The sequence below is a fragment of the Rhinopithecus roxellana genome, chromosome 3 (genome assembly GCF_007565055.1).
Source record: "Rhinopithecus roxellana isolate Shanxi Qingling chromosome 3, ASM756505v1, whole genome shotgun sequence".
Taxonomy (NCBI): Eukaryota; Metazoa; Chordata; class Mammalia; order Primates; family Cercopithecidae; genus Rhinopithecus; species Rhinopithecus roxellana.
The window spans coordinates 129,795,121-129,820,696 of record NC_044551.1 but is presented as its reverse complement, the minus strand read 5'-3'; the positions used below and the strand labels follow the sequence as shown (position 1 = coordinate 129,820,696).

The following is a 25,576-nucleotide window of genomic DNA, read 5'->3' as shown; positions in this document are numbered from 1 at the left end:
ATATGCTCAAAAAATGGTAGACGTTGTTAGCCTTTCTATCTGTGTTTTCACTAGGCTAGTGGTTTCAGCTCATATATTAGAATCATTAGGGCCATATACAATATGAGTGCCTAGGCCCCACCTTCAGATACTTGGCTTTTGTTGGTCTCAGGTGGAGTTCAGGCACTGGCATGTTTTAAAAGCTACCCAAGGGTATTCTAATATGTTACCAGGATGAGATGATGCTCTAGGTTCTATCAAATGATCAACACTAGTAACTCTCATGCCTCACTTGCTTGGGGGTAAATATCTACACTTTCAGATATATACACACACACACACATATATACCTATATAGATATCTATATGTATACATATAATGACATAACTATTGCCATATATCAATAGTAGTCTATGTGTGAATTGCCTCTGCAGTCATTTTGCCCTCTCCATTATCAAACCGAGGTAATTCACAACCGTTCGGAAGATGCAGTTACCAAATGTTTTGTGATTTGTAACCTGACTCTCACTGCTTCTCCAAATATCAAACTGAACACACACACCCTCATTCTCATTTATTCTCTCCTTTCTTTTGAGCTCGTAAAACTTCTATGTGACATATGGATTTAAATTGTTTCCAAAAAGTGCTAAAGGACTTAATAAAGATCCTTAAGATTGATTGAGATACCTTGGGACTGGTTAACCTGAATTGGAGACAATGGTTTTACCCTTTCATAACATTTAGTATTATGTTGTGAATGTAAGAGATAATGGATTAAAAAAAAAGACTTGAAAGTGTTACTCTTTGAATAACAGATCAAAGCCTGTAGGGTTTTTTTTTGTTTTGTTTTGTTTTTAATGATGAAATTCAGAATAACTTCTTTGGAAATGTTATTTCTTTAGAAAAAATAAAAAAGATGGACCAACATTTATGGTGGATCTGAATGCTCATAAACATTTATGACAGATGGATAGAAGGAAGAAAAAATATATAGGAGGTTACAGTCTAACAAACCACTGACTTTAAAAAACAATGGTCCACTTTTTTACGTGTAAGCTTGTGATAAGGCACAGGATCACTGCTAACACATTACAATTTCATATGCTTTTATGCAGACAAGCGACTGATCTTGGTACACTCAGTGGCAGAAAAAGAGAGAGTAATAAGGGCAGCACCAAGTATGTGGGGCAAGATACATTTTACACTATTTACTAGGCAAAAATGTTCTGTCTTATACCAATCAAAGGCCAACAGAATACATTGCACAATTTCACCGACAATAACCAATACAAATTAAGGCAATACTTTAGTGTATTCAAGACTAAAAACAGATAACAAACACTTCTTACTTTCTTTTTAATGGAATTTGAGAACAAAATTTGTTGGTCCCAAATAAAGACAATGCTCACATTTCAACTAGTTTTTAATTAAATGCTTAAAATAAGATGATTTAACTTAATATTTACGAGTTGTATTTCACATACCACTGATCAAAATAATCCTAAACTTTCTCTGTCTCAATAATAATGAAAATAATGACAACAATTTTTTTTAAATGAACATTTTAACAAGAAGGTAAGCAGGAAGGACCTTTCTCCAGCTGTCCTCACCTGTTGCAGAATTGCTCCCAGGGAGTTCTTGTCTTTTTGATTGACACCATCTTTCTGGAGTCTAGCAAGTAGCTCGGGTTTCTTGTAGGCCTTCAGGGCCAGTAAGTGAATCACCCTGTCCCTGTATGGCCTCTGAGAGACGCTGCTGCTGCTGTGTGTCTTTCGAATTGTATTTGCAGGGTTCATGGGGGTTGACCTTTTCCTCTCAGGAACTGTATCTGAAACAGCTTGAGGTGCTTTCCGAATTTGCACTCTTTTCCCTAAAGTCCAGTGGAAATGACATTGTTACACATTTGTGGGTTACAATATGAGCATCTCAGTTTCCACAATTCTGATTTAGGTACCTCTTCATTTCTAGAGTAAATAATAATAAAGGCCACTTTATTTCAATCTTTAAGAAGGCATGCAAACAGAAAGCATTTTAAATAAATGGCCTAAAATTTGAATTAGAAATCATTTTAATACAATCATTTCTTGGAAATAATATGTATTATACATGTATTTTGGTGATTTCGCTACAGAAAGATAATAACTAGTAACACAAACTGTAACCACAGACTTGATAACTTCTATCTTAAATAAATATATGCCATTTCTGAAAAGCAAAAACTATAATACAGTGAACATGGTGAAATGTCAGAAATACCTGTCAGACCTCTCTAAGAACACATTCTTGGCTGAGCATTATGTTAGTAATTTCACACGTTCAGAAGTCACAAAGAGGCAGGGAAGTCAACGTCATGAGGCATCCACTAGTGATATTCTTTTCTTTTTTTTTTTTTTACAGGCCATGACAAGTTTTAGGATTCATAAAACAACACTACTAACCAACCAACCAACCAATCTCAGAGGGCACAAACAAATCTCTCCTCTGCAGTGCTGAGACTACACATGTGAGTTAGAGAAACGGAAAATGGTACAAAGGAGGCCTTCACACCATTCTCACATGGGCCAGTGCTGTTCATGTGGTTAACCCATTTGCTGTTTAGACTGAACACTGACACTTCGCAAGTGGCTACTTCTAGAACGTGTGTGGGCTGAGGTGAATTGGGTATTGTGTGTATATGTGAAGCTATCCAGACATGCCTGGTCACTGACAATCCCAGTAATCATTCCTTGCTGAAGGGACAAAAAGTAGCATGAAACTGTGTGAGACTCTCATTTTATGATTTTACAGGTGGAATCTTTTAGCTTGTTTAGGACACACTAAGCCCCAACTCTATGCCCTCTGGTTAAAGAAGGGGAAGAATTTGTAATGACATACAATGTGGACAACTGAATTAGGAACAAGACTAACAACTAGAAATAATGGGTGGGTAAAAGCAGCTCCTATAAGCTGTGGTCTGGGGTGAAAACAGCTCACTGGGGCAGGAGCTTTACTGAGTAGTAATTCTGTCCATGCTGGGCTCCCCAGGCCTGGTCCGAAGGCCTGTGTGTTTTCATTCCCTCCCACCTCCAGTAAGAGAAAAAAGATGAATGCTCTCAACCTGAAACCTCTATTGGCTGGTATGTTTCTTTACTATCTGTACAAAACCAACTGCAAATATCAAACTATTACACTACTAAGGAACTCAGCATTAAGGGGACACTACCTAATGATAAGAAAAACTTAAGTTATAATTAGAGTTTTAGAGATAGATTTAGATTGGGGTTTCTGTATTTTTCTTAAATTAGAGACAGCTGGATCAACGTCAGCTGGATACTTATGCACCAATTATGTGGGGGACACTGTGCTAAGAGCTGCATACATATTATCTCATTAGGTCTCACAATAACCTGAAAAGGCAGGTATCGTCCCCTTTCACAGATGAGAAAACAGGCTTTTAATGGGATATGCTCAAAGGGTAAAGTCCTCACTTAGCATTTGGGAGGTTCTGTAATTTGATTAATACCTAATTTTCCTGCCTGTAAGTCTTTGTGGGAAAGGTTTTATGAACAAATACCTAATGTTTGCTGTTGCTTTGTGTTAGGCTATAAGCTCTATGAGGGCAGGGCAGTGGCTGCTTTGTCCACTAGCATACCTTGAATCAGTATTTGATGACTAAATGAATGACAGCAAGAGAGCAAGTAAGCAGAGGAGCAGGAATCAACACAGGCCATACTTCCCCACATTGCCAGGCTGCCAGAGTGTGAATACACACTGAAATTTCTAATGTGGCAAGACGAAACCATGTAATCCAGCATTTCCCAGTTGCAACAGGGTTAACAAATATTATTTCCTATTAAAATTTTAAGGAATACTATTTTTTAAAAATAGAGTCAAGGTCACAAGTTTAGAAAATGCTATAAATTCCACACTCCCTCCCCCTTAACAAGTCTTGCAAAAAAGAAGTTTGTTTAACTCTTCCCCAAACCAAGCTAACTGGGAAGCCCTTCTTTCTGTCTGGGAAGGGGGATGGGCAGAGAATTTTTTTGTTTGTTAGCTAAGCTACACACACTAGGACTGGTCATTTAGGATGAATTCAAGTGGCAAGGCAAATAAAAGTAAAAAGAGAAAAAAGTAACAGTACTTTTTCAGGTGCCCTACCTCTTCTGTACCTCTGATTCACCTCTGACCCTTGTCTCAGGAGGTCTCCAAGGTCTACTGGGTTTATGCCCATGCTTCCCCAAAGCAGGTATGGAGAAAACAAATGAGGGAGGCTAACTTTGCCCTTAAAAGGGATGTAAGTATGATGTTTGCCAAGAAAGTAAGAGCCTGATCGAGAGAAGACAGAACTGGAGTCTTACTTGGGGCCCATTGCTAGACTGTTACCTCCCCATGAATCCCCTGCCCCCAAAACACTCACTTTGTCCTTTACCTCATTTTTCTTTTAGACAGCTAGTTAGGGGTACCTCATATTTCATTCAAATACTTGAAATAACAACTCAGCCACACTGGACCACTGAATGACACTCAAAGATCACTTGTCAACTACCTCCCTATCTCTTCTGTGCCTGTTCAACAAGGAAGGAATCCTCTGGTTTAAGGAAAGACAGGCTACAGATGAAGAAAACATCAGTGACAAAGGTACTTACAGAATTGAGATGCTAAAAGGAAAAATGAAAAAGTAAAGCAAGAAAATGTCAGGTTCAAAGTGGGCAGAAGAAAGGATTTATTTTTTATATTTATCTCAGAAAAAGCCATTTTAATAAAACCTATGGGAGAACCTAATTCTCTTCCCAGACCCAAATGCTAATCAATTCCCTGGGCTCTTTATATAAACAGTAGCAGTGGCTCCGGCAGGGTTGGGTAATCTGGGACTACAACTAAATTGTTGTTTCATAACAAGGAGTCCAATTCTAGCTTCTTCATTTAATAAAGATGGCAAAAGTATTTACCCCTCAGTCTAATGGCTCTGAGTAAACAGTCTGAAAGGAAGGTGTTAAAACGTCCATCACAAAGACAGAAGGGACTGCAGCCACCTTCTGCAGTTGTTTTTCCATTCTGTGGAACCTGACCAGAAGCCCTGGCAACACAGACCCAAGGCTTTAAAAACATCTGCAGGCTTATGACAGTGACATGACTCTGTCATGGTTAACTACATAAGCCATTGCAAGGGAAATCTCCACTACTTGGCATTTGTGACTACTTTTTCAAAAAGTTTACTACCAAAATATATATACCAAACATTCACAAAATGTTAGCACTATAAAGGACCTTAGATCTTGTCTAGTTCAAATACCCACCTTTTTTTTTTGTAATATTGAGAAAAGTAAGATGTTAAATGATTTGTCTATCATCAAAAATAAGGAGGTTTGTTCACAAAGGGTAGAAATTGAAAAAAATAATAAGGAGGGTGGGCTGGAAGTTGGAAAAATTGGAAACAGAATCCTAGAAATTAGACTGGTTATTTTGTATACCTAAACAAGTATTAGTACATATAAAAATTCATAATTTAAGACCCTTCCAGAATTTAGGCAGAAGTCAGTGAGCAGACTTAAAATATTGGTGAACTAGAAGCAGTGGTGATTAGTGATTTTTTTTTTTTTTTTAACAAAGGAGAGGAATTATAACAATACAACATAGTTTACCACTGATATAAATGTCATGACTACAAGTAAAAATATTACTGGAAGATAATGTTTTCTAGGTTAAAGCCTTTCCTGCTCTTCTCTAGGCAAATAGGTTTTGGTTTCTTCTGCCCACAAGAGGGTTGCAGAAACTCATATTCCTGGGTGATTAGGCCAGGTGACACCTAGGAACACAGTCTTCACTGCCTCGAACTGGCCTTCTTCCCTAGTCTAGCTGTCAGGTGGCATCATGCTACCACCATGCCACAGTGGGGTCAGCATTATTCTAATTGGTCTTCTACCCAGGCTTACATTGTTGAAAGAAACCTTGTCCTGCAGGTACCTCTAAGCTGGCATAGGTGAACTTTTGGTGTCATTTTATGTGATATAATCTATTATTAATTAAAGGGGTATATCTTACTGTCTTAAGAAAAGCACAGAACTTGTTAATGAGATCATACTCATATAATTTGCTATTTGCTGATACCAACAATTTGGTATGTAAAATACAGAAAGAATCATAACATTCTTCATAGGGTGATTATGAGATTCCAATGAGCAACTACATGTGAGTGCTAACCAGTGCCTTGTGCACAGCAAGCACTCAATAAGTGCTGGGTTTTATTAGTATTGAAGGGTGATTGATATTTTAAAGAAATGAATGAATCAGACAGTTTTGAGACACTGAAAGAGGCAGGAAGATACAGACTGAGCTGCCTGGAAGGAAAACAATATATGGGAAAGGGCTAGCAATGGATAAGGTTAAAAGAAAAAGATCAAAACATGACCTAACAAAATACAGTAAAAAAAATCAAAACAGACAACAAAAAAGCCAATCTGGATACTTGAATCCATTGCTCCCCTTTATTCAGAAATGATCACTTTTTTTTTTTTTTTTTTTTTTTTGAGACGGAGTCTCACTCTGTCACCAGGTTGGAGTGCAGGGGCACGATCTTGGCTCATGGTAACCTCCGCCTCCTGGATTCAAGCGATACTCCTGCCTTAGCCTCCCACTTAGCTGAGATTACAGGTGTGCACCATCATGCCCAGTTAATTTATTTTTGTATTTTTAGTAGAGACAGGGTTTCACCATGTTGGCCAGGATGGTCTCGATCGCTTGACCTCGTGATCCGCCTGCTTCGGCCTCCCAAAGTGCTGAGATTACAGGTGTGAGGCATCGCGCCCAGCCTTGCTCAGACTTTTAAGAGTAGTGTGGCCAGTTTGAACTCTGAGGTGAAGAATTGGAGGCAGTCCAGAGGAGAGCAATACAATAATTAAAGGGTTGGGATACAGGCCATACTAAGAAAAGATAAAAGGAGCTGGGGTTATTTGACCTAGAGAATAAAAGGCTGAGGAGGTTAATGACAAGATTTATAACCACATAAGAACACTGCTGTGATGGTGAGTGGCTAGGACACTGAGGACAAAGCAAAGAGGAAAAGGCCCACAGAGTGTCCGGATTGGCAGAGATTGCCACAGGCCTCTGCAGGGAGGAGGAGGGTGTATAGAGGGAGGCCAGCTCTTCTTAGGAGAGGAGAGTTGTAATTTGCTTCACATGTAAACTCTGATAACCTCAAATTTCCTGTGGTCACCTCCAAAATGTATGTAAATTATTTGTAATACCTATAAGAAACCTTGTAAGTTCTAAAATTCCCAGTAACATTAGGAAGTATATGGACTGTGGGATTTTGGGTGTTGAAGTCTGTTGAGTAAAGCTATAAACAAACTGTACCTGACTCTTTGAAAACAAACAAAAACACATGAACACAGACGACACCCAAGGACCACTCAATGGAAAAGTGCAGTCATCATCGCTGATTTTCAAGCTTTGGAATAAATCAAGGGGAGGGTTTTTTGTTTTTTCAGCTAGTTATACTGGGAAGGAAATAATTGTTTTGATGGTTTCAGTCTTCTATTGCTTTGTCAAACACAACAATTTGCCTCACTGTTTATAAAATGGTGGTACTGGGTGGTTTCCATCTTGGAAAACAATATTTTCCAAGCAACAGGGGTAGATCATTCATAGTTTGTGCTTAAATGTAAGTGTGGTAGATCTTGTGTGTTTTAAAAAACAATTTGAGATTTAGTCTACTAGCCCAGAAAATTAATTAAGTTACTTTTGAGGATGAAGGAGAAAGAAGGGAGGCTGGAAGTTGCTACCTCACTCAAGCAGGAAAGAGAAGGTGAAAAGTCTCATTGCTAGTAACTTATTGAGCAGGGAACTAGGCCCTATGGGTACAGATATCTGGGGAGGGGATGAATTGTTGTTAAACCAAACTAAATGTATCTAAGCTAAGCACCAAGCTCCAGGAGCACTGGCTTTGTTCCAAAGAAGTACTTATTAAAGACACTACAGGAGCTTCTCAAAGCTGAATGTACTGTAGCTGGATCAGTAATGGGAAAACACAGAAGTAGAATGAAGCCAAACCTTGGAAAGATGCTAGTTAAGGGACTTGGTTGTTCATGAGACTTTTTGTGAGTGTTTCAGTTTCCAAATTAATATCCTTTCATCATTTACTATAGAGTGACTTGTGTTATTAAATTGACCAAGGACTCAAAGAGCTCCTCCTCACTCTTGATAATTCTATTACTGTTAATAGTCACCATGAATTGACTCCTTAAAGTTTGTTCAGGTCACTGCTCATAAAGGAGAGATTCATCTTGCAAGTCTGGTCTCACTTCCCTTCAATCTGATAGACACTTGAGTGAGCTAATGATAAAAATCATGGGGGTTGGATAGGGTCTTAATTAACGGATAGATGAGGATGAGGGTCACAACTGAGGAACCAAAGAGATATCACTCTAATGCTCTGTTGTAATGCTTTGTTATAAGCACATTTTATATTTTTGTAATGAAAAATCCTTGTTGTACAAAGATGCTCTGAAAATGTAAGCAAAATCTACAACAATGAGATTATCAACCCATAAATTCTACTAATAGATTTTACTATAAAAATAGCCCTACAAAAAGGCAAAACAAGAACCATAGTATCCATCACTGAAATTACATCATTTAGTGACAAAGAAAACACAACGGAACCATGAATGCAACTTCACGCAGTAATGTGACCAGATCCCAGTACTATAAAATAATAGTAAGTAGCCAACAGAAGATTCAGGATTTAGGAAAGTCACAGAACTTTAAAATATGCTCTTCAATTTACCGGCAGTCTGAAGAGTACAAATAACTTTGTTTTCCTCACCATGTTATCCAAAATGTTCTGAAAACTAGTTTCTATGTTTTCATTAAGTTAATATTACTGGTATTTACCTATGGTGATCTTGAATTATTCCAATCAATCAGCAAGAGGAAGAAAGATATCTATACAAACCTACATATGGTCCACCGGGTTTGATAACTTTTGTGCTTCGGTTGCGGGATTCCTCCTCTGCCTGGGTCATTCTTTCTCGTGTCATCTGATATGAGTCGTTTGTTGCACACACTGTAATTTTATCTTGTATAAATCCCAGGCAATTGAGCTGGGAAGCTCCAGAGCTGTCAAGTAAGTCAGTGGCTTTGTTAGACATGACCTTCATTTTGTACAATAAAGACAAACAATTATATAATCCTAAAATCAGCAGCCCAAATAAGTTTGCAATCCTAAAATAACTAATATTAATTTTTAAATGCAAATGTTATTTAAAATACCTAAGATACTCCTCTTCACATCACTTTTTTTTCATATTCTTTTTTTTTTTTTTTTTTTTTTTTTTTTGAGGCGGAGTGTCGCTCTGTCGCCCGGACTGGAGTGCAGTGGCCAGATCTCAGCTCACTGCAAGCTCCGCCTCCCGGGTTTACGCCATTCTCCTGCCTCAGCCTCCCGAGTAGCTGGGACTACAGGCGCCCGCCACCTCGCCTGGCTAGTTTTTGTATTTTTTGTAGAGACGGGGTTTCACATATTCTTTATATAATGGATGAAGTGAGCTCTCAGAGACCAAATCCATAAAATTTTGAAAAAGAAAAAAAATCAGTATTTGGAGCAAGACCAGAGTTCCGATGGGCATTGTAGTTCTTTTATTTAACTGTTAACTATTTTAAAGAATTATCTAACACTGATATGAGGAAAGTTAAAAAGTTTACTTTTAGTAAAGCCACAATATACATGCTTTGGACTGATTAGTTGAAATGGAATCATCACACAGTCTTTATTTTAAATAGGGTATTTTAAGGCTAAAATACTGACAAACATTAAAGCTTACTTTAATATTATTAGTCCAAAAAGTTCCTAAAAATTTGCAGAATTTGCACTTACTTTGTTAAATCTCTATATAAGATGACCTACTTATACAGCAAATGTTGAAGAAAACACAGAGCAAATGATTTTTATAGTATTTTTTTTTCAGTTGGGGCACGGTGGCTCATGCCTGTAATCCCAACACTTTGGGAGGCGAAGGCAGGTGGACTGCTTGAGTTCAGGAGTTTGAGACCAGCCTGGGCAACATGGAGAAACCCTATCTCTACAAAAACTAGCTGGGCGTGGTGGTGTGTCCCTGAAGTTCCAGCTATTCAGGAGACTGAAGTGGGAGAGTCTCCTGACCCCAGGAGGTGAAGGTTGCAGTGAGCTGAGATGGCGCCACTGTACTCCAGCATGGGCAACAGAATAAGACCCCATCTCAAAAAAAAAAAAAAAAGAAAAAACTTTTATTGAAATAATCATGAATATTAACGTGGACCTAGAAGATGGCTCTGTTTCAAAGTAACATGCTAATATTAGGGGGATCATAGTCACAGTCATAACTGGTATTTTATAAAGAAATTGCTATGGCCTGAAAACAAACTGGAATATAAAACTAATGAAAGTGACACTACAGCTCTGATCATCTATTTCCAAACTTAATTATAAGTAACTTTGTTATAATACAAAGAAATAAGGGTTGATAATTTTTTCTTTCTTTCTTTTTTTTTTTTTTGAGACAGTCTCGCTCTGTTGCCAGGCTGGAGTGCAGTGGTGCAATCTCAGCTCACTGCAACCTCTGCCTCCTGGGTTTAAGTGATTCTCCTGCCTCAGCCTCCCAAGTAGCTGGGACTATAGGCGCATGCCACCACACCCAGCAAATTTTTGTATTTTTAGTAGAGACAGGATTTCACCATGTTGGCCAGGATGGTCTTGATCTCTTGACCTCGTGAACACTCGCCTTGGTCTCCCAAAGTGCTGGTATTACAGGCGTGAGCCACTGCACCTGGCTGATAAAATCTTTATAAATTGCTAATAACTGTCTTTACAAATGCTATTTAAAAAAAAAAAAACAGTTAATTCATCTCATAAATATTCATTGGGCAGGGACTACATGCCTAGCAATGTGTGAGGCACAGAGGTTGTGACAGGAACTAACAGTTGTGGTCCCTCCTTCAAGGGTGACAAGGATGGGCAAACTGGAAATCACAACACAGTGTGACAAATTCCAGGGAGCAGAGGACTCCCAGAAAGGTAATCTCACCTGGACTTCCCAGAGAAAGTGATGCCTGAGGTGATCTAGAAAGATGACTGGGCAAGGGGGAAGAAGAATGAAAATGTTCCGGGAGGACAACTAATCTGTGCAGGCCCAGGAAGAGTAGAAAGAAGGTTTTCAAATTGTCCAAAGAACACTGGGAAGGACAATTAGAGCTGAGGCTGAAGAGGGAATGAGAAATATATCACAAAGGGCTCTGAGGGTCATGTGTTACAGGTTTTGGACCTTATCCAAAGGAAAACGAGAAGCTGAAATCAGGGGAGAGAACATAACTCATCTGTATTGCAGAAAGCTCAATCTGGATGGAGGATAGATTGACAGGAAGGGGGACACCAGAAGGAAAGCAGAGAGGCTAGTTGGGATGCTACTGAAGGATTACAGGCAAGAAGTGATGGCGTGAACCAGAGTAGGGCAGTGAGAATGTATAGTTGTACACAGCTTCTAGAGATAGTGAGGAGATGGAACTGACAAAACTTGGTCAGTAGTTAGCCACGGTCAGAGACAAGTGGGGGAAAAAAGTTAAAGATCATGCCCAGGTTACTAAGTATATGGAAGCTGCTATGTACTGAAACACTGAACACAAGATGATGAACAGGTTGGGAGATAGGCCTGGGACAAAGAAATTAAGTTCAGTGTTGGAGATGGAGACTTTGAAGGAATGAGGAGAGAACGGGTCTCAGGAGTGAAGCAACTGTGAAGAACACTAGTTTTAAGCAAAAGGAAGAAAAGAAGACCACATGAGACTGAAAAGTCACAGCTATAGAGTTAGGAAGGAAACTAGAAGAGTGCTAGGTAACGTAAGCCACTGGAACAGAGGCTTCAAGCAGGAGAGAGTGGTCAACAGTGTGCAACACTGGCATCAAGTCCAGAATAATAAGGAACCAATAATGCATCCACTGGATTTTGGGGGCAGGGAGGTCACAGCTCTCTTGGGGAAGCAGTTTCAGTGGAATGGTGGGCACTGAAGCCAGACTTTGGGTTGAGAAGTGAATGTAAGAGAGGTTGTTTTTGTTTTTTATTTTCTTTTTTAATAAGATAGATTTGAGCATGTTTGCATGCCAAAGGGGGGAAGAAAACCACTGAGAGAGGAATGCTAAGAGAGGAGAAGGTCATCCTCAGAGGAAGTGGGAGAGAGCAGGGAGAGTGGGAGAAAATGACTGCAATAGAATGAAGGTCTGGTGGCAGAAAGTTGGTATTTCAACATCTCTTCCTATTATTTACTAAGTAATTTACAAGTGAGAATAAGCTGAAGATACCGCCACTCATGCAAAGTCAGAAAACAGATCTTTACGCAAAACAAATGGAGCTAAACGCTGTAGGCAAGAAGGTACTCTCTAGAATTATTCACTCATCCCTTCTCAACCAAGTTACCCTGAAAGTTTAAATGTTTTAGACAAATGTATATAAATGTTCCCTTAGTCTTTCTCTAGCCTAGCTCACCATTTCCTTCGCTTAAGTGTGCATTATTATACACTATAGGTCCCAGACTACATATTTTTCACTAAGCCTGAAAATGGGTAGATTTAAGGAATTTTTGAAAGGCAATTTTGACTGTGAGATTGATTTCATTTTACATAGGAGAAAAGTGAGAATCAAGGAAGTTTAAAAATATAGATAAGAAGACTAATTTGTATTTGTTGAACATTTATTTACTGAGCATCTGTTTTTACCCTTTTATCTCCAGGTTGAGTCAATAAGCATGTATTTTGAGCTCAGTCAGCAGTGTGAAACTAGAAAAAGGGGGTAAGAAAGCCTCTGACCTTGAAGAGCATGCGCTGTGGTCAGAGAGAAAAGATCCATAAGGAAAACTGAAATCAAATTGAAGGAAAAGGTGGAGCCAGATTACGGACAGGTCAGCTTCTCAGGCTGAGAAGTGAAAACGTGAGAACAAAAGCCAGTGCTTTTGTTTTCCTAGTGGCAGACTTCAATTTATACCCTTACCATTCATTTTATAAAGCACCTTGGATTATACAGAGGGGATACATTTGCCCCAATATTCTCACAATAAGTGTTTCTATTCTCTTACTGCATCATATATAGTTTTGTAAGTAACCTTAAATCCTTTTCCAAATAAGGAAGGTAGAAATAACCACACAGGGCATTTATAATATAACAGTAAAGCCATATTACTTACGATGATATGAATGGTTTTGAAGAGAGGATTAAGCTCCTTAATAAAACTCCTAAGTGGACACTGTTCAATTTGTTATCAAAATGTGCTCACTATAATAAATCAACAATCTAGAGACAAGCACCACAATTAAAAATTAGTGTACCATGTAGTGTATAAACAATACTGGGGTGGGAGTTAGAAGAACTCAGTTCTCATTTAGCCTAGCCACTAACTAACCAGGTATGTAACTCTGGATTAGTTACCTGTGAAATGAAGGGATTGACTCACACAATCACTAAGGACCCTTATACTTGGTGATTCTATAATCTATCATAGTGCTGATCAATAGAACATTTTGCAAGAGTGAAAATGTTATATAATTGTGCTGTCCACTATGATAGCCACATGTAGCTACTGAGACCATAAAATGTGGTTAGTGTGAATGTGTAATGACATTTTAAATTTTATTTAATTTTTTATCAGGTGAAATGTAAATAGCCAATGTGTCCACCACAGTGGACAGCACAGAAAAGTCTATATAATCTACAATATAGCAATTTATGCCAAAACATTTAAGTTTGAAGGTGAGTAATTTTCAGAAAGCAAATTGAATATATACTTGGGGAAAATGACAGATTAACAAAAAGTTACTTAGTCACCTTAAATGGGAGGATAAATGTAAAACTCTGTCAGTGTCTTATTTTGTATCTCTGCCTCCTGTACCTGCTGGAAACATAACTTTCCTTCTTTTCCTCCACATTGAGCAAGTACTTACACAGTTTCAAGTACTGCACAGATAAGTCACAGAGATATGCTGGTCTAGGATACTTGGGGCTAATGTCAAAGCCTTACATGATGAGGAAATAAGAGAGACCCTAACCTCCCTTGTCTTATATCCAGGGGCAGAACAAACTCCTTCTGCTCAAGGGCCTTTTTAATCAGAAACAACCAAAGCAATGAAGAGTGAAACAAGTGGCTTATTGTTTACAGAGGATCTAAGTAGATAAGCGTTCCATGGTACCCCAGGGTGTGTACATTCTTGTCTTCCTTACTCCTTTTTTTTTTTTTTTTTTTTTTTAAGAAGAAGAGACTGCTTTACTGGGTTAATTTCTAGTTTCCATGCAGCTGTAGAATAAAGATGTTTAAAAATCTACCTTCTACCTTAGAACACGGCTTGAACAGGGAAGAAGGAAGAGAAGCATGCAAGATGGATATTTTTAACTTCTTTACTCTGGAGTGTGAGCCTCAAATATGCTTTAAGATTCTTGCTTAAATTCAATGAATTAAATGTTTCCAAAAAAACCCTCAAATTGCCTTTAATTTTTAAAAACTGCATTTTTCATGGGTAAAAAATATCTTCTGTACATTAAAAGCCCCATTAGACCAAAAATCTTTGAACTGTTGTGATTATATCCCCATTACAAATGAAATTTCTATTATACAGTAGGTGCTTAGTATTTTTCAGATAAATAAATGAGCTCTGTAATTCAATTTAATACACATTTTTGGATGACTATTATGTCCTTTATTGTTTAATTTTCTAAAACCATCTTAAATAAAAAATTTTTCCCCTTCAGTGTACTTTGAAAAGTACCTACCTGGAGAATGTCTGCTGGATGCAGTCAAAGCTGCCCTGAGGGTTGTCTTTGCCCACATTTGACAAATAGAAGTTAAAGTTATGAACTTCATTGAGGGGATCATTTTTGGGAATTTTGACAAGCTAAAATGGGGGGAAAAGAGAGAAATGCCTCAAATTATAAATTTGCCATAGAAGAGTCTTAAGACTGACTTACTGGTTTTTCTAGCGAAAATCATTTTAGACCGAAGCCCTTTTGATATATACATCCTCACAGCATTTAAATGACCAAACAATTCAAGGAATCTGGCAAACGTGCCTATAACTCACCAGATTCTAATTTCCATTTTCTACCTTTAAGTGTCAGTAATCACTTCTGCTCAATAGTTTCTATTAGTTTATAAGAGGAACCCTTTTCATTTCAAAGTAGCAAATGGTTACAGTTCCTATGAAAGAGTTATTAGTGAATTTGTAAAAAGCTCTTCCTCTTTTGAGCTATACAAGTTTTGTCTGGTTTACATGACCCCCTTCTAAATAGCTTATATATATTGAAGCAGTCTCTGAGATAGAGTCCATATCCGAATCTTTGGCTCCTTTAAGAAAAAAACACATTTCATTTTAATTCCTGCTTCTTGAAGTAGTATTTTTGAACAAGAGTAACAGCATAAGGTTAATGCCATAATTACATTCACAGGTAAAAACTGCTGCCCTAAGATTCCATTATACATCCTCATGTTTACAGAAACAGGGTCTGCAGCCTACAGAGATGATTCTGTAGGTCACTCCCAGGCTGAGCCCCAGGCAACACTGTGAAAGAGGCAGATGTATTTTCTTTTTTGTTGTTTTTTAATTTTTAATTTTTATTTATTTATTTATTTTTGAGATAGAGTCTCGCTCTGTTGCTCAGACTGGACTGCAGTGGCGTGATCTTGGCTCACTGCAACCTCCGCCTCCTGGGTTCAAGCAATTCACTGCAACCTCCGCCTCCTGGGTTCAAGCAATTCTCTGCCTCAGCCTCCTGAGTAGCTGGTATTATAGATGCCTGTCACCGTGCCCGGCTAATTTTTTTCTATTTTTAGTAGAGACGGGGTTTCACCACAGGCAGATGTATTTTCTACACTCTTGTTCAAGGGCTGGCTTCCCTACTAGATGGGAAGTCCCAGGAGCAAAGGGACAGAGTTGTTAAAAACCACTGAGGTCCTGCATCGGCCACATTGCCTGATACACAGTAGGGGCTCAAAAAAGGTGTGTACAATTGGAATCTTCTGTCCTTCAACTGCTCCACGCTTTCTAGTGTCTGAAACCTTTCCTCCTTTGGGTCTGCATGCTGTTAGGTGATATTAAAAAAAAAAAAAAAAGGATTAGTTAGCAAGAATGTGAAATATGACTTCAGCTCCCAAACATACAGTCTTAGTAATTTAGTGACAGGTAGGGAAGGGAAAAGTGTTTTATAATCCTCATTCTCCCAAAAATCTGTCCTTTCCATTATAAGCTGAAGACTCAGCGCTAACTTGCTGCTTAGTGTGTATGCACACACACTCATGAATGTGCACAGGCATATATGATTCCTGCCCTTGCTCTGCCCTGCAAGACAACCTGTAACCTCTGACTTGCTTAATCTAAAAGTCTCCCAAACCTTGACCTACAGGAAAGAACTGCAGCCACCAACTCCTGCCTTCCCTTCCTCCCAACCCTGGAAAAAAGGTAAAAAGAAAGAAAGGTAAGAAGGGAGACAATTTGTAGTATCTGGTACATAGTAGACATATAATAAATATTTGTTGAAGGAATAAATGAACAAGAAGAAATAAGTCAAAGAAAAATGTTTTTTCAAAGGAGATTCAGACAACTTGTGTAGAGCTTTAAAAGGTCAAATTTCACCAAAGATACTATAGATAGGTAATACTCCATAGAGCCTCCATCATCCATGAATTTAAACTATCTTTGACTCCCTATTTTAAATTAGAGCCAACTCCTAGCACAAGTTTCTGTGTTTTTACCTATTTTATAAATATCTTTTGAGGGCCCTAACGTTACTCTTTAATTCCCAAAAGCTTCCCCAGTTCTAAAGTGCTGTAACTTTGTGAACAAATCTTAATTTACTCTATAGGTAGGTACTCATCAGGCTGTTTTATTGGGTGTGCACACTCAGCAACTAGTTGGCATACATATATTGGCAACTTCTTAATCCTACAGCAGTAGAGGCAAGCAGGAGCCAAAGGAATGCTTGCGTCAGGCACAAGAGAACATAAGTCTACCTGTATACTGGTAGAACAGTATTCACTAATGCCTGCTTTTGTTTTTTTGGGAAGAGCAGGGTTCTGCTGACAGAGAAGGGATATGTCTAGATAGGTAAGAAAGGTGTGGACACCTGAATGAAATCCCCTCCCTAGGCATGACTCATTTAACTTCCATTTTTTCCACTAACCCTTCATCTAGATCTGTATAACCTGGTTGGAGAAAATTTTAAAGTGGTTTTTAACCATATGGTTTTAAAAACCATAAAGAGGTTTCATCTCTATATGATATTTCATCTTCCTATGAGGCTCCAGCTTCGGTTTAGACCTAAAGTTTTCCCTACTGCATAGCTCAGGTTTGGGAATATAGTAGTACTTCCATACCTATCAGAGAACGGAAGACCATCCCATCTAGGAGACTCCAAATTGCATTTTTTTTTTTTTGAGACGTAATCTCTCTCTGTCACCCAGGCTGGAGTGCAGCGGCGCCATCTAGGCTCACTGCAAGCTCCACCTCCCGGGTTCACACCATGCTCCTGCCTCAGCCTCCCAAGCAGCTGGGACTACAGGCGCCTGCACCACGTCAGGCTAATTTTTTGTATTTTTAGTAGAGACAGGGTTTCACTGTGTTAGCCAGGATGGTCTCGATCTCCTGACCTCCTGATCCGCCCACCTCGGCCTCCCAAAGTGCTGGGATTACAGGCGTGAGCCACTGCGACCGGACTAAATTGCATTTTTAAAAGGTTGAATTGTACAGTTTTTTTCACCCTATTTTTCAAGAGTGATTGGAGTCTGTACTCAAATTCTGCAAATGGGCAGTGTTCTTTTAGTGAAAACTTTTAACTTAATGGCTGGAGTCTTTTAGTTCAAACGTCCACTAAACAGAGTGTTACAGAAAGCTCTTAACAAACCTTTAGGTTACTTAAATGTAGCTTTTTCCTGTCTCATCCTCCAAACCACCCGATCTTAACTTCTTAAGTAACATTTATGCTTTTTAAGGTAAAATAATTATCTTTCTATGCATTTTTTTTCTCTTAAACCATTATAGTCTGGCCTGATGGTGGACACAGAAGACTTTCATATTCTTGTTTTTTAAAAGCCTCTTCAGTAGGAAAAAAGCTACAGATTTAAAAAATATGATCATGACCAGAATAGAATCAGCTTAAAAAGAAACAAAGTTTTTAAAAAATCATAATCCATGCTATGTACTCACCAAAGTGTTTTGAAATTTGTGTTACACATAGATATTAGAACAGTGGTTCTTAACAAGGGGCAATTTTGTCCCCCAGAGGACATCTGGTCTGGGAGGGTGCTACAGGCATGTAGTGGGAGGCCAGAGATACTGCCAAACACCCTACACTGCACAGGACATTCCCTCCAATTACGCAGTACAAAATATCAATACAGCCAAGGCTGAGAAATTTTGGATTATAAACAGAAATAGGTCATCCCCTTAGAAAAGAAGTCACAGGCTGGGTGTGGTGACTCACACCTGTTATCCCAGCACTTTGGGAGGCTGAGGTGGGAGGATCACTTGAACCTGGGAGTTTGAGACCAGCCCGGGCAACATAGTGAGACCCTATCTCTATAAAAATAAAAATAAAGTGAAAAAAAAAGAAGTCAGAATTCTGACTTCACGAGTTTCTGAAAGTCAATGAATAAGTGGAGAAAAATGGCATATATAAAGAAATATATAAATATATTTATCCCAAATATATATTTAAATAAATATATTTACCCTAAATATATTTATTTAGGGTACCCTAAAATAAATACCCATTTTATTTCAAATGAAAGGATCCATTTTAACTTATTTGAAATACTTATTCTAGTTTTATAACTTCCAATCAGGAGGAACTGAAAAGCAAAGATAAGCAGCACACATGGGCCATATTTAAAGAATATTTAGCTATAGAAAGAATGTGAAGATTAAGTTCCTACTGCAAATAAACTTCTGCACACTCTTCTAAGTACCACGAAGCCAGCAAATAAACAAATGGCTTAATGGGCATTATTTAAAAATACTTTTATTGTAACACCTACTCTGGTTATTTTTTTTAAAAGAAGGTCTTAAAAATATAACTTACTATGAACAAACTCAAAATAAGAAAAGATGATTTGAAGATAATGAAAGTGAATCTTGGTAGAATGACACTCTCTGAGAATTCTGTTCCCCTATTAAGTTCTAAAAGCCTCTGGCAATAACAAGTAGAAAAAAATAGTGTAGTTTTCAGCTTAAAAAAATACAGAGTAACTTATCCGCAGAGTGCTTTCAATCCCTACCATTTTTCCTGGTTCTTACCATATGCCACACACAATAAGATTCTCAGACTGCTAAAGATCAGTAACAAACCACCTCTGTCCTCGCCTCTGATAACAGAACTTCTCAACAGTCTCTCGTACCCATGTGCAACACTATGGATATATTTGAACAGTATGCAGACAGGGCAGGGGCAGGCATCAGGGCAAATAGTGTTCACTTTGGGACCAAAGGGTGACTCTTGATGCATGTCATGAGTTTCTTTCCAGCTGTGGAGCTGAAGTGGAGCTTAGAGGTTAGGGAATAAAGGGACACGGAGTCCAGGCCAATCAGAGTTCTACATTGCCTTTTCTTGGTAGTTTCAGAGCAGCATCAATGCAGATGGTATGGTCTGAGCTAATCTGAAGCTTTTCAAGAGCAAGATGTTTTCAGGCAAATTTTACAGCCTTAAAATTTCAAAACGGTTTGTAGACTTAGTGCACCTAATTTTTTGAAGATGTATTAATTAGATACAAAGTTAATTGTATCAATATCCATTTCATTCTTAATTGTATCTTAAGAATGAAATGGGTATATAAGGTAGCACTTATGTTCATGGCTGGGAAGGCTGTGTAACAATTTGGCCAATGGACAGGAAAGCAGGAGACTTATTGGAAAGAGCAGGTACTATATGACAATTAGAGCAAGTTGGTGAGAGGGAAGCTTTAGAACTAAACTATGGCAACTTCAGAGCAGACCAGAACCTGTGGGGCTGTTGAAAGCCAGAGCTAGGGTGGGTCCGAGACCTTGTCTAATCTAAAGCCACTCAGACAGAGTTTCAGAGGAACCCCTGTGGATATGCATCAGTCCCCTCTGATATGTAGGAGCCTATGCCACAGTGTATCTAGACAGTTCTTTTTTCCAAAATGGTTATAAAACATTTTTTTAAATACTAGCCTTCAGGTTCATGAAATATGAGGAGGAGGAAGTGAAAATATACTGACTGCTACGGTAGACCTAGGGTCAGCTTTTGAGGACTGAGGTAACCACTGCAGGAAATAAGTTTTGAGGTCTGATTTTAAAACAATATTGGAAGACCGTTCCTTTGTGAGATAGAAACTTCTCCATTTTAATTTTAGTATTTTAAGCTTTTCCTACAGGTCAGTTGGGAATAACATTTTATTTAGGGACTCACGATCTTGAATTTTTAGCTAAATGCCTTAAGAATAAAATATTATTTAAAAAGTATTAAAAGGCTGGGATTCCACACAGTTTCTTGTTCAAGATGAAGAATATAAAAATATACCACCATGTCTTGGCAACTGGAAAAGCAGATTTTAATTTTCATTCCAAAAATGAGAGACTGAAAATCAAAGGCTTAGGACCACAATCCACAACCCTCCTCCCGACCTCCTGTCTGTCTTCGATAAAAAGCTACAAAGAAAAAGTTTCAGGAAACTTTCAGACATTTATAATTAGCATAAACACTGTATACCAAGATGTGTAAGTCAAAACGTCTAATTACTCTGGGATACAAGCTCAGGCATGTGGCAATAGAATACTGTCTGAAAGGTCATTTCAACATCAAGTCACGGACATCCTATTTACATAAGGATCTAGGGCAGAAGCACAATGTGCGCACTGCTACAACTTTCTCATATGTGAATGCTAACATCTGCTGAAAAGCTGTTGGTACCTTTACTGCAGGTTTTCTGTCCTTGAGTCAAATACTTTCTACTCAGTATTGGATTGAGGTATACATTAGATTAAAAATAGAACCAGCAAGGGTTTTCTTCATTTATTTAAGTGTTTTGTTCTTCTGTGGAATTACAAATCATTCAAACTTACAGAACTCTTCTTTGACAGACACCTTTTCTGATAAGGTGATTGTAAACACTCAATGAAATACTCATGAATCAGCAGTACCATGGTTTGATATGACAATTCCTGGTGTTAAAGTAGACTTATATAGCCTAGCAGGCCAAGATCATCTATAATTTCTTTTTTATAGATTAGGGACAATAAGGCTTAGTGATTTGTTCAAGTTAGAGCCATATTTAAACTGACAATCCCTGTACTCCAAATCCCCTTACCTTGCTCCATGGCTGTCTAAAACACTCATTACCTTGTAATACTAACATATTATGTTTATAGTCTTTCTCCCTCCACTAGAATGTAAGCTCTGTAAGGACAGAGGCTTTTGTCTGTTGTGTTCCCTGAATATATTGTCAGCACCTCAAGTGGTGCGTGGCACAAAGTAGTCACTCAATGCATATTTGTTAAATGAAAAGGTAGATTAATGCCTGAGCCAGGCCTAGAACTGAAGTATTTGCTTTCTTTCCAGTAGCATTTCCGAAGCATGCTGAAAAGTTTCCTTATGTGAAAGGGGGGTTCTTTCCTCAAATAAATTTAGGAAATGCCAAGTTAAACAAAATACCTTTCTTTGCTGTGGGTCCTTCCATACTGAATAGTTTCCCAATTTGTATGGCCTCAGAACCCACCACCTCCCCTCCAGCATCCCAGGAGCCCAGTCCATCTCTTAATTTTATCTAACATCTATTATTTGACAATATATAGACTGCATATATTAGCTTAGATATAAACGTACTGCAAACATTTAAACATTAGAATTCTCTGTTGTTCTCAAATTATTTCTAGACTCTTGATTCTGTGATTTCCTTAAAATCTAGAAATATACTTTAAGCTACAGAAATATATTTGCATGCACTATTCAGGTTCCACAGTTTAGGGACAGAATAATCTAGAATCAGAACAGAAAATAGAAACCTCAACCTGAAAGCCACATGTGCTATTTTGAAAACTAGACCTGCAGTTATGACTTTAGGCCCAAACATTATGGGTTGGGAGGGCGGGGGGAAAGCCTCTCAGATCAGCCCAGATGTGCAAACCAATACTGGAGGGTGGAGGAGTAGGAAGGGGAGGGTAGCCCTCGCTGGCAATAGAAAAAGTTAAGTATTAGAGAAATCAGTAAGAGCTAAACATTCCTACTGACAAGGAAGGGCAGGGGGTAGAGAGGAGCCAACACATATTAGAGCCATCTGAAATTTCCATATGATAGCTATTTAACTGAGGAGAATAGTGCAAAATGCCAAATTTTTCTAGCACAAAGAGAAATATTGGCAGTTATCCCCAAAATTCAGGTCATATAGCAATTAACGTAAATAATTCAGGAAAAAATAAGTCAATTTATTTCCTTCTTTATTGTTCCTCTTTAGCAAGATGTATATTAAGCAAGGAAAAAGTAAAGTGAAATGCTTTCCCTGTTATTTTTCACATAGTTCCCCTGGATCCAGTATTAAAATTTCTAGTTCTGGATTAAACAGTAGAGCAGCCTAATACTGAGGTTTCCTATTCCCGTTATTTCTGTAGTATATAGTCTTAATATAAAAATAATTCCTGAGAACTGCATTCTCATCCCTAATGTATTCTTTTAAATTTATGACCATTTTGGAGAAAATATCATCGATGGCAACATTTCAAAACCAATTTTAATTACAAATACACAGTAACAACGATGGAAGTAAAGTAGTAATTTTAAAAAATCAAATACACCCAAAACACTCAGTTGCTATATAACTGAAATTACAAAAAACTACTTTTGGCTCTCTTAATATGGCTTCTCTATTAATGTGAAACTAGCCTTCCAAATGTTAGTGTGTCTGGTAAGATGACATGGATTAATTGATTCTTTCACTTAATTCACTTATTCCACACATATTAACCGAGTACTACTATGCTAGGCACTGTTTAGGTTTCTATGACATAGTAGTGAATAAAACCGACAAAGATTCCTGCCATTGTGGCACATATGTATAAAGGTCCAGGAACAAGATAATGATGCTTAGGACCAGGACGGAGAAATGGATGGATTTGGGATGTATTTTGCAGGTACAGGCAGCAGGATTCCTAGACATATTAAATATAAGAAATGAAGGGGAGAAATCAAGGATGACTCCAGGGTATTTTGCCTGGAAGAAAGGAATTGTTTCAGTATGTGTATGTGTGTGTGTACACACATATAGACATATACACACACACACACACACATATATATGTATATTTTTTACTTTGAATGTGATAATGAGCACCTTAATGTAAATGAATCCATTAACTGGTTAAGTGTACTTCTTATTTTTAAATACTGTACAACTGACCAATGTTGGTTTCTCCAGCTAAAAAGGGGCTTCCAAGGGAGTTTTGTTATGATTCATTTTTGTAGCTTCATGGTTAAAAAGTATTTATAAGAAACCAGGTGTCTGAGTGTGTGTTGTTTGGTAGTTGGGTATTTCCAGGAAAACAGGGGTGATGACAGTTATTGGCAGGGGAAAGATGGAAATACCAGATACTAGAGATACTGCATCAGGGAAAAGGTATACAGACTATGGAGCAGGAGAGAACAGAAACTTTGTTTAAAAATGAATGCAAAGTTGAACCAAGTGCAAAGTGGTTTTGGAAGAGAAGTGAGACAGCCATCGAGAAAATCTAAATAGTTTCTTCAAAATGCAGTCATGGCTGGGCTAAGCCACAAGTTCTTCTTTGGTGGCAAAAACTAAAACCTCCCACTGGGTTCAGCAACTTATCATAAAGCTGCATTTCATTTTTGTTTTATTAACCAGTCCCTTCCAAAATTTAAATATACAAAGCTGACATGAACTAAATTATCATCTCATTCCTGAATCTTTCCACCTCCCACACTGCCCAGTTAATAAGCCATCATTCATTTAGTGCTGAGATTACTGGCACCCTGATGAGTGAAATTTGACTCCTCTCTCTCACACTACTCCACACCCCTCAACATGCACATAATCGTAAGACTTACTGCTTTTTCCTTCTGAAATATTTCTTAAATGTATATTCTTTCCTCTGCTTTGGCTCAGTATTACCTTTTGCTTGGACAACTTGGCTTTTGGCCTCTACTTTTGAACCGTTCTCAATCCCATCATCTAATCATTCAGCTGCCATCCTCTAATCATTCAGTTTTTATCAACAACTATTCTTATAAAATGTCAATATGACCCTGTCAGTCTCAAGGGTCATTTATTTTTTCATGACTTCCTACTACTTACCAGTAGTAGATGTAAAGCTTCTTAATAGTATATATGAGTTTCCTTGTCAGCACTCTTACTACTAAACTAGTTTAACTGGGCCTCATCTCCACCTTGTATTTCGTGTTCCAGCAATACGGTGTTTGCTGGGTGCTGGAACACGCTACTCTGTGTCCCCACTTCTTGCCTTAGCTCATGCTAACTTATCTGTGAGATTCAGCTTAGCAGTCCTTCCCTTAGGGAGCCTTTGCTTTCCCAGTGAGGTGCGTTTAGAAGCCCCCTTTCTGAGTCCCCATGGTCCCGTCACCTCCAGGCATTCGTCGCTATGGCTGCTTTCACTACACTGTATGCTAAGTACTCATTTATTTGCCTTTCTCTCCCACCAGACTGTGAGTTCTGTGGAGGCAAAGGCCATGGTCTTATTCACTTTTTTTTTCTTTTGAGACAGAGTCTTGCTCTGTCGCCCAGGCTGGAGTGCAGCGGCGCGATCTCGGCTCACTGCAACCTCCGCCTCCCGGGTTCAAGCGATTTTCCTGCCTCAGCCTCCTGAGTAGCTGGGATTACAGGTGTGCACCACCACGCCCAGCTAATTTTTGTATTTTTAGTAGAGACAGGGTTTCACCATGTTGGTCAGGCTTGTCTCAAACTCCTGACTTCATGATCTGCCCGCCTCAGCCTTCTGAAGTGCTGGGATCATAGGTGTGAGCTACCACGCCCAGCTGGTCTTACCCACTTTTATATATATTTGAAACACAGTAGAGTAGATAGCTAATAAATATTTGTTAGATTTATCTGAAGGAACTTAGATTAAATTCACTCAGAAGGTGCCTTATGTCAGGGATACTAAAAAATTATAAATGGATTTGAAATAGATGACTTAAGAATCTGTTGAGAACCAGGGTTCCCCAGAGAAGGCAAAAATAAATAACAAGATGAAAGGAAGGGGGGAAAAAAAACCCAAAAAACTCATACAGCTGCCTGCTGTGTGGTACAAATGTCAGGATGAGAAAGTTCCTAACCTCTCTTGTGCTATGTTTAGCCCCAAAGCCTAGGCCAAGTGGCTTCCTGGGTTTGTGGGACTTGAGTTCATATTATACATTTTTGTTTTTAAAAAGTATCTTCGTTTTTATTAAAACACTCACCGAATACTCTGGCTTCACAAAATTCCATTTGAAAGTATGACCCAACCTCTTTAAAACCATTTTGTATTTTAAAGAATTTAGAATTTAACCATACTAAATAATTCTAAGTTTAGTAATTCTTGTCAAGTAGGAAGCAGAATTTTGTTTTAAAAAATGGTTTCTCAGAAACAAAGCC

General features: G+C 38.3%; 1 protein-coding gene across 1 annotated transcript in view; it reads right to left on the bottom strand.

The window, feature by feature from the left end:
- ELL2 (elongation factor for RNA polymerase II 2) overlaps nt 1-25,576 on the bottom strand; it is a 77,096-nt gene that overhangs the window by 20,063 nt on the left and 31,457 nt on the right. The window contains exons 3-5 of the mRNA XM_010380593.2: nt 14,743-14,864; nt 8,913-9,076; nt 1,591-1,850 (exon numbers count right to left, since the gene is read on the bottom strand). Coding sequence (XP_010378895.1) covers nt 1,591-1,850; nt 8,913-9,076; nt 14,743-14,864 — 546 coding nt within the window. The remainder of the gene's footprint in view (nt 1-1,590; nt 1,851-8,912; nt 9,077-14,742; nt 14,865-25,576) is intronic.